This window comes from Odocoileus virginianus, chromosome 6 (assembly GCF_023699985.2).
Source record: "Odocoileus virginianus isolate 20LAN1187 ecotype Illinois chromosome 6, Ovbor_1.2, whole genome shotgun sequence".
Taxonomy (NCBI): domain Eukaryota; kingdom Metazoa; phylum Chordata; class Mammalia; order Artiodactyla; family Cervidae; genus Odocoileus; species Odocoileus virginianus.
The window spans coordinates 17,041,624-17,051,612 of NC_069679.1; the positions used below are offsets into that span (position 1 = coordinate 17,041,624).

Here is a 9,989-nt window from a genome sequence, read left to right on the forward strand (position 1 = left end):
ATTCAGAATTTAAAATTCTTACTATGGCTCACAAGGGTCTGTACAACTTGGCCCTCTGTATGCTGTCTTTGACTTCATCTCTGATATTTCCCTCTTAATCTCTCTATTCCAACCAAACCAAACTACTTGCTGTTACTGGAACACAGTCCTGCCTCAGGGTCTTATGGAGAACTTACCTCCCTCTGCATGGAATGCTCTTCCCTCAGCTATCCACACAGCTCATTCCCTCATCTCCTTCAAACTTTTGTTTAAATGATACCTTCTCCCGGTGGCCTTCCCTGATGGTCCTATTTAAAATTTCAACCTTTTCTCTCTCACTTCCTGTACCCCTTCCCCTTTCTCCATATTGTTTATCTCTTTCCAGTGTAACTATATTTTTGCTTATTTTTTTATTGTCTGTCCCTCACTAGAAAATAAACACCACACATAGAGTGTGTTTTGACCATTTTGGTCATAATGTATCTCTAATGCCTATGAGAATATCTAGAATAAAGTAGATGCTCAATAAATTTTTGTTGAATTGAAAAAATTGCTATTTTATATGATGTTAAAACATAACTTATATAAGCATGAAACTTTCAGTCTGTCCCTAATCTGGAAGATTCTGGACCAAGAGGAGCTAAGAGGATAGAAACTTTTTCTATTACTAAATCCTTTGGTTATATATCCATTAGACATTTAAGTTAGATTATTTAGTCACTTTAAAGGATATTGTATTATCTTAAGAAATGCCTTCAGTACACTGATGATGATTCACCTAGGATAACTTCTCTTAGTCTAGCTTTACCTCCTTCCCCTAATAATCAAAACTAAGACAGTGTGTGAAATAGGACAAATATAATGCCCTCATATTACTATCTAAGAAGTTATTCATGTTGAAAATATTGTTATTATACTTAGGATGCAATCTGAATCAGCCATGGTTTAGCTCTGCCAGGTTAGTTGAAGAATAAAACATGGATGGAATCCACTAAAAAAGTCTTCTTTACTGTGTGCATTGGAAAATTAACAGCAGTATATGAAGTCTTTTTTAATTGATCTTTTATGCCTGGACAATGGTTTGCTTGTTCTCATGTAGATTAGATTATCTTCATTCTATTTTCAGGACTTTCTTCAGTGCAGCCTTCATCTCCTTGTTTCTTAAGCTGTAAATCAGGGGATTTAAGAAGGGAGTCACCACGGAATAGAACAAAGTTATAACCTTCTGAATTTCAGCTGGGTTATCAGCTGTAGGGCTCACATACATTGCCAAAAGAGCCCCGAAGAATAAGCACACCACTGTCAGATGGGATCCGCAAGTAGAAAAGGCCTTCTGTCGGCCTGCTGCTGAAGGGACTTTAAACACGGTGATCAATAAAAGGGTATAGGAGCCAAGGATGTACAGAAGAGTTAGCATGATAATGAGGGAGCTGAGGACATAGAAGACAGTCTCAGTGACAGGAGCTGGGACACAGGACAGAGCCATCAGTGGATCTATGTCACACACAAAGTGATCGATGGTGTTGGGCCCACAGAAAGGCAGCTGAGAGAGCTGCACGGTGGAGACAGAGTAACTAAGGAACCCAAACACCCAGCAAAGAGACAACAGAACAGAGCAGAGTTGTTGGGTCATGATGGTTGGGTAGTGCAACGGGCGGCAGATAGCAAGATACCGATCGTATGCCATGATACAGAGCAAATATGTCTCAGTTGTACCCAGGGAAGTAAAGAAATATAACTGGAGGAAACAGCCAACAAAAGAGATGGTTTTTGTTTCTGAGAGGAAATTGATTAGCATACTGGGCACAGTGGAGGTAATGTACCAGATTTCAAGGAAAGCGAAATTCCCTAGGAGAATATACATTGGCGTATGGAGCCTTTGGTCCCACCTCACAGCGCAAACAATGGTCCCATTTCCCACTGTAGTAAATATATAGATTCCAAAGAAGAGTGAAAAGAGGAAATACTGTAACTCTTGACAGCCAGGGAAGCCTAGGAGGATAAACTCTGTCACGGTGCTTGCTGCTGAATTGTTCAGGAATCCCAGGACTGCATAGAAGACAGAAAATACCAATATATAAGTTGCTTTGTTTCTTGAAAAACTTATAGGAAACCTATGCTAGGTGTATGTGTTGGCTGTTTCGCAATTAGTTTGGAATAACCCATCTATTAACTCCTATCTTATTTAAAAGCCACCAACAAACAAATTTCAATAAAATTGGGTTCATAACAATAGAATCTTTATATTACTTGGATTTTCTTTATCAAAGGATTAGGTTAAAAAACTCCTCTCTTCCCTTTGAAAAATTTGAAAACTCAGAAGCACTACCTTCTGTGAAAAGAAAAAGGTTATCCATTTGTATTAGATTCATTTGTATTATTTTTTAGGGCCCAACATATGATATCATATAGTATTTGTATTTCTCTGTCTGGCTTATTTTACTAAGCATAATATTCTCTAGGTTCGTTAATATTGCTGCAAATGGCAATATTTCATTCTTTTTTATGGCTGAATTATATTCCATTACATATATGTATACAGGTAATATATGGGCTTCTCTGGTGGCTCAGATAGTAAAGAATCTGCCTGAAATGCAGGAGACCTGGGTTCAATCCCTGGGTTGGGAAGATCCCCTGGAAAAGGGAATGGCTACACACTCCAGTATTCTTGCCTGGAGAATCCCATAGAGGAGTCTGGCAGGCTACAACCCATAGGATTGCAAAAGAGTTGGACATGACTGAGCAGCTAACACACATGCACACATAGGTAACACACACACACACACACACACATATCACACATATCGCATATATCTGTTGGTGGGTACTTGTATAAACTGTTTTTTTAACTTAATATCTTTTGTATTTTTTCCATGTCCAAATTATAACTGCAACATTAGTTCAATGGCTGCCTTGTTTTCTGTAGATTTTATCAACTCCTTAGTGATAGATTTTGAGTTTTAGTGTTTTATATTATAATAAACACTCTAACTTATATTCTTGAGCATATTATCTAATATACTTGATCCATAAAGTGAGGTTATAATGATTCAACATTTAATAATTAAACAAATCAATGTATTATGTCCTAGTTTTTGATGATGAAGATTTTTAGATATCCTTTGATGCCCATCATTTACTGAAGTCAACAAAGCAAAATCCTTTTACATATAAGAAAAATTCCTGCATAATAGTTCCATAGCATGTTATTCACATCCATACTAGAGCATGTGCCATAATGACTGAATAATGTGCTGTGTTTCCTCTAGACTGAAAACTTTTATAATTCATAAATGATGTTAAATTTATCTTTATATTCTCAGTTGACTTTCTGGCGCTTAGTAGGCACTTGCTCAATGAATTAATGGTTGAATGAATTTTGAACTTGTCAGTTCTGTCACTGAAAAGCTAATCTACTGAATTTATGAACACCACCATCACTGAGCCTCTAATCTGAACTCATTGGGCAGAGACTTGTGACTGACCAAACCTAAGATCTAATCCCCACTTGCCTCATGTCCCTGTCATTTGTGAGTGTCCATTCTAAATATAAGCCTCCCTAGTTACTCACCCTTTTCATACTGTTCATGGGGTTTTCAAGGCAAAAATACTGAAGTGGTTTGCCACTTTCCAGTGGACCATGTTTTGTCATGTATGGATGTAGTATGTAGTAGTCATGTATGGATGTGAGAGTTGGACTATAAAGAAAACCGAGCACCGAAGAATTGATACTTTTGAAATGGATGTTGGAGAAGACTCTTGAAAGTCCCTTGGACAGCAAGGAGATCCAACCAGTCCATCCTAAAGGAAATCAGTCCTGAATATTCATTGGAAGGACTGATGTTGAAGCTGAAACTCCCATACTTTGGCCACCTGATGTGAAGAACTGACTCATTTGAAAAGACCCTGATGCTGGGAAAGATTGAAGGCGGGAGGAGAAGGGGACAACAGAGGAGGAGATGGTTGGATGGCATCACCAACTCAATGGACATGAGTTGAGTAAACTCAGAGTTGGTGATGGACACGGAGGCTTGGCGTGCTGCAGTCCATGGGGTCTCAAAGAGTCAGACACGACTGAGTGACTGAAATGAACTGAACTGAACTGAGTTATTTACCCTCTTTTATATTTTTAGGCCTATTATCAACATTCTGTTCAGCACTTCTCCTTTTTTAATTAATTTTTCTTACTGGAGTATATAGTTGATCACTACTTCTCCTTATTCCATCTTTTCCTTCTCCCTTTAGTATTCACATCTTGTGAATAGAACTACTTACTCTCCATTCACTAATCCATTTAGCATTTGCTAAAGTCACAAACTTGAGTTATTCCAAGCACTTTCTAATTTTGTCAGTTCCTGTCCAGTTTGCAATCAATCACCAACTCCTGTTGATTTTCCCTCCCAAATGTATTTTGAATCTGTTCTTGGCATACAGGAGGTCAATGTAAATGCTTTATCTGTTTGGATGGACCAGGAGCAGAGTGAACAGCTACATATATAACCAAAAAGAAAAATGAGCCTCCTTAGGAAGGGCTAAGAATGACATTTTAGGAGAAAAATGAATCCTCACATGGGATGGTGAGAAAAAAAGAGAACATTTACTCTGCAGCCTATGTAGTGACATTCCACAACTGGATTAGGTTCACAACTGATTGACTGATTGACTAAATCCAATAATACTTAACTCAGTAGTCCTGTTGTATCACCATCAGTTCAGTTCAATTTCTCAGTCATGTCCGACTCTTTGCGACCCCATGGACTGCAGCATGCCAGGCCTCCCTGTCCATCACCAACTTCCAGAATTTACTCAAGCTCATGTCCATTGAGTTGGTGATGCCATCCAACCACCACATCCTCTGTCATCCCTTTCTCCTCCCACCTTCAATCTTTCCCAGCATCAGGGTCTTTTCAAATGAGTCATTTCTTCTCATCAGGTGGCCAAAATACTGGAATTTCAGCTTCAACATCAGTCCTTCCAATGAACACTCAGGACTGATTTCCTTTAGGATGGACTGGTTGCATCCTAAGGGATGCAGTCCCTTGCAGTCCAAGGGACTCTCAAGAGTCTTCTCCAACACCACAGTTCAAAAACATCAATTCTTCGGCGCTCAGCTTTCTTTATAGTCCAACTCTCACATCCATACTTGACTATTGGAAAAACAATAGTCTTGACTAGACAGACCTTTGTTGATAAAGTAATGTCTCTGCTTTTAAATATGCTGTCTAGGTTGGTCATAGCATTCCTTCTTTAAGGAAAATAAATAATGTAACCTTGATTTATGTTCAAATAGCATGACATACTGTGTGTTCTTGGGCAACTTAACACCTGTTTTTCAGAGCTCCTGTGAAAATGCTGTTGAATATACTCAATATATGCTAAGTACAGTTCCTGGAATATAATTGGACCTAAAAAAAATCATAGTCATTGTTAATAATAGTACTATCAACAAACATGATTACAAAGTATAAACTTTTTAGCATAATTATTTAAAAACCTTAGTGATTAAAAAGTTACCCAGTTCCAACATATCACATAGCAAAGCTATGGGCAACTCTCTTAGGTTGCTCAGATTGATTTTATTGACCTCCTTGTATATTCTGGCACTTAAAAACATACAGTTTGGTATGATATAAAGGAAGAAGATGTTGAAACATTGTGATTCAAGACACAGAAAATAAATAAGGGGAGTGTGTTGCATTACTTGTGATGTGCATGAGAGTGAGTGGGAGTGTTATATTTAACTGGGGGCACTGTGGAAGACGACTCACTGTGTGCCGAGTCCCTTCAGTCGTGGCCAACTCCTTGCAACCCCATGAATTGTCCCCCGCCAGGCTTCTCTGTCCATGGGGTTCTCCAGGCAAGAATACTAGAGTGGGTTGCCATGCCCTCCTCTAGGGGATCTTCCTGACCCAAGAATTTAACCCACATCTCTTATGTCTCCTGCATTTGCAGGCAGGTTCTCTACCACTGCACCACTGGGAAGCCCATGAGTTCCGAAGTACAACTCTAAACAGTCTTCTCATACCAAATTAAAGTTTATTGAATTTCTGAATAATGAAACATTCTCTTATGAATCACTAAGCAAAAAAGTTTTAGGGAAAAAAAAAATTTCAGGGATTGTTAAACCGAGGGAGATGAGTAGCTGGGCATCAGCTTATTATGTTACTAGTGACTGAAACTTCATATCCAGAAACATAAAGCCACAAAAGTTTGCAAAAGTATATTAATATTCAAATGTAATTCCATTGTAGCAAGGATCAATTTGTAGGTGTCTTAGAAAAAATACAGTGATGCCAAGACAGGAAGAAAAGTTACTTACCCTTCATGATAAGACTAATTATGGACGAAGCTGGGAATAAATACTGAGTCTGTGTCTTCTCACTGATGCTTTTTCCTTTACTTGGAATCAAAACTCAGGGGCCTGATCCTGAGCATCCTACAATGTACAAAGTTAAATGTTGAAACTTCCTTTCCTCCCTTCCTGAATTACTCAAAAGAAACAGTTATAGCAACAGGGCACTTTTGTTGGGGAATGTGATAGCCAGTGAAAAGAACTACAGCCCTATAATCAGTCATGGAGATGTGGGCCTTATTTGACATACTGATATTTTCATCAAGAACTACATAAGAGACCTCAGTCTACCCAAGGCAGCCAGATCTTTCACTTTTCTCACCCAGAAGAGACAACTCAACAGAGCTTTATATTTTGGTTACTTTTGCTATAGAGTAATTGAAAGAAATGGGGTATAAACCTCAAGAGGAGTTTTCAATAAGCGAGGGTGCAGGTGAATGGAGGGAGGGGAAGTGTTGTTGAGACTCCTCAGGGTGCAATTAAAGTTTCATCTTAGAGATTATTGTGAAGTCTTCAGAGTCTTCTTGGACTGGTTTATGACTCCCTCAAGACTCTTTGGTGTAACATCCTTTTCTTATCCAAAGTTTTCATATAGTTTAGGTTAATTTGGCTCCCAGAGTGAAGACAAGGATAGTCTTAAAGGCAATGCTGAGTTGTCTGTGCAGATTTACAGAGAATTTCTTTTTGTTTTCAGGAAACATTTATTTCTCTCTGAAATATAAAGAATATTCACAATGTATATTGTTTATATTCTATGGAAGTGTATTTTCTTCACATACTTTACAATTATAAATTTTTGTTTCCAGTCTTCAGTTACCAACAGACTATTATTTTTCCATTTGTTCTGTCTGTTCTTTGTTCCTTTATTGCTCATTTTTTATTTTCTTTTGGATTATTCAGGTACTTTTATTATTTTTTTAATTATTTTAAACTATTTTTATTGTGATAAAATATATGTAACATAGAAATGATCATATAACCACTTTAAGTGTACAGTTCTGGATGTTAATTACATTCATATTGTTAAGCATCCATCACCAGCATTCATCTCCAGAACTTTTTCATTACCCTAAACTGAAATTCCAATACCCATTAAATAATAACTTCTCATTTCGCTTTCCCCTAGCCCCTGGCAACAGACTATTAGATTTTTATCTTTGAATTTTATTACTCTAGGAAACATATAAGTGGAATCACACAAAATTTGTCCTCTATGATTGGCTTATTTCACCTATCATATTGTCTTCAAGGTTTATTCATGTTTTAGAACATGTCAGAATTTCCTTCCAAAGGTTGCATTGTTTGTGTATATAAAATTTTATTTATCTATTCATATCTGAAGAATACTTCTGTTGCTTTCACCATTTCACTATTGTGAATATTGCTGCTGTTGACTATGAGTATAAAATATCTGCTTGATTCCTTGCATTCAGTTCTTTTGTATATATACCCAGAAGTGGAATTGCTGAATCATTGGTAATCCATGGCTTTTAGGAACTGCTGTACTATTTTCCACAGAGGCTGAACCATTTAATATTCCCACCAGCAATGTACAAGTACTCCAATTTCTCCAGATTCTTCACAGTTTTTGCTGTTTGCTTTATAATAACCCAGAGATCAAATTGCCAACATCCATTTGATAAAAAGCAAGAGAATTCCAGAAAAACATCTACTTCTGCTTCATTGACTATGCTAAAGCCTTTGTGTGGATCACAACAAAGTGTGGAAAATTCTTAAAGAGATGGGAATACCAGACCACCTTACCTGCCTCCTGTGAAACCTGTATGCAGGTCAAGAAGCAACAGTTAGAACCAGCTGTGGAACAGTGGACTGGCTCCAAATTGGGAAAGTAGTACATCAAGGCAGTACATTGTCACCCTGCTTATTTAACTTATATGCAGTAAATTATGGAAAATGCCAGGCTGGATGAAGTACAAGCTGGAATCAAGATTGCAAGAACTATCAATAACCTCAGATATGCAGATGACACCACTCTTCTGGAAGAAAGCAAAGAACTTAAAAGTCTCTTGATGAAAGTGAAAGAGGAGACTGAAAAAGTTGGATTAAAACTCAACATTCAAAAAATGAAGATCGTGGCATCTGGTCCCATCACTTCATGGCAAATAGATGGGGAAACAATGGAAACAGTGAGAGACTTTATTTTCTTGAGCTCTGAAATCAATGTCGATGGTGACTGCAGCCATGAAATTACAACACTTGCTCCTTGGAAGAAAAGCAACAACAAACCTAGACAGCATATTAAAAACCAGAGACATTACTGTGCCGACAAAGGTCTGTCTAGTCGAGGCTATGGTTTTTCCAGTATTTATGTATGGATGTGAGAGTTGGACCATAAAGAAGGCTGAACACCAACGAATTGATGCTTTCAAGCTGTGGTGTTGGAGAAGACTCTTGAGAGTCCCTTGGACTGCAAGGAGATCAAACCAGTCAATCCTATAGGAAACCAATCCTGAATATACATTGGAAGGACTGATGCTGAAGTTGAAGCTCCAATACTTTGGCTACCTGATGCGAAATACGGACTCACTGGAAAAGACCCTGATGCTGGGAAAGATTGAAGGCAGGAGGAGAAGGGGACGACAGAGGATGAGATGGTTGGATGGCATCGCTAACTCAATGGACATCAGTTTGAACAAACTTTGCGAGATGGTGAAGGACAGAGAAGCCTGGCATGCTGCAGTACATGGGGTCACAAAGAGTTGGACTTGACTGATTGACAGAACAACAACAAAGAACATTCCTCTAGAGAGTGAAGACTGCCATCATATCCTGCCCACATAATGGGGTGTCACTCTTGGATCTTGCTTCAGACATGTAAGCTGCCCCAGCCATTAATCATTGATGTCTCTGTTGCTAAAAAAATATTCCTCTAGAAAGATATCCTTTGTTTAAAGAAAACTGTATTATTTTTTAATTAAAAAGTAAATCATGCAGTCATGTGGAAAAGAATTTAAAACATTCAAAATAAATCTCTTTTTCTGTCTTCTTCCTCAGACACCAAATTCTCCTTATTGAAGCAAGCCCTGTAACCAGTCTGGATCTCCTTCAGAAGATGGTCTACACATTTATATTACAGGTATTTACACCCTGCAGCTCACTTATTTTTTAATATTTATTTATTTTTAATTGATTGATGATTGGTTTACAATATTGGTTTGATTTGGCATACATCAGCATGAATTAACCATAGGTGTACATATGTCTCCTCCCTCTTGAATCTCCCTCCCTCAGCTCACTTTTTTTTTTTACTCAACAATGTATCTTGAAGTAATTATGTTACATTACTTATAGAGCTACTTCATATTTTATGAACTTGAAGATTTAGTATTCCACTGTATGACTAAACTATAGCTTATTTAATTGGTTTTCCATTAATGGGAGCTGACATTTTTCTCAACATTTTGCTATTACAACAATGATACAATGAACATTTTTATACTTTCATAATTTCCGATATGTGTGAAAAAAGCCATAGGCTAAGCACCTTAGAGGCAGCATTGCTGGGTTCCAGGGCATAGGCCTTTTAAATTTTGACTGTCCTAAATGCAGTGTAAAACTTATACTCCCACCAACTAAGTGTGAGAGAACCCATGTCACATTCTTAACCATATAGTGTGTTATCAAACTGCTTGATCTT

At 37.7% G+C, this 9,989-nt stretch overlaps 1 protein-coding gene across 1 annotated transcript; it reads right to left on the reverse strand.

The window, feature by feature from the left end:
• Positions 1-1,090: 1,090 nt before the first annotated feature.
• LOC110133416 (olfactory receptor 11H4-like) lies at positions 1,091-3,568 on the reverse strand. Its single transcript, XM_070468530.1, has 2 exons — positions 3,547-3,568; positions 1,091-2,001 (listed from the first exon to the last, which is right to left on the reverse strand). Exons 1-2 carry the CDS (start codon positions 3,566-3,568, stop codon positions 1,091-1,093), a joined length of 933 nt encoding a protein of 310 aa, XP_070324631.1.
• Positions 3,569-9,989: the final 6,421 nt, after the last annotated feature.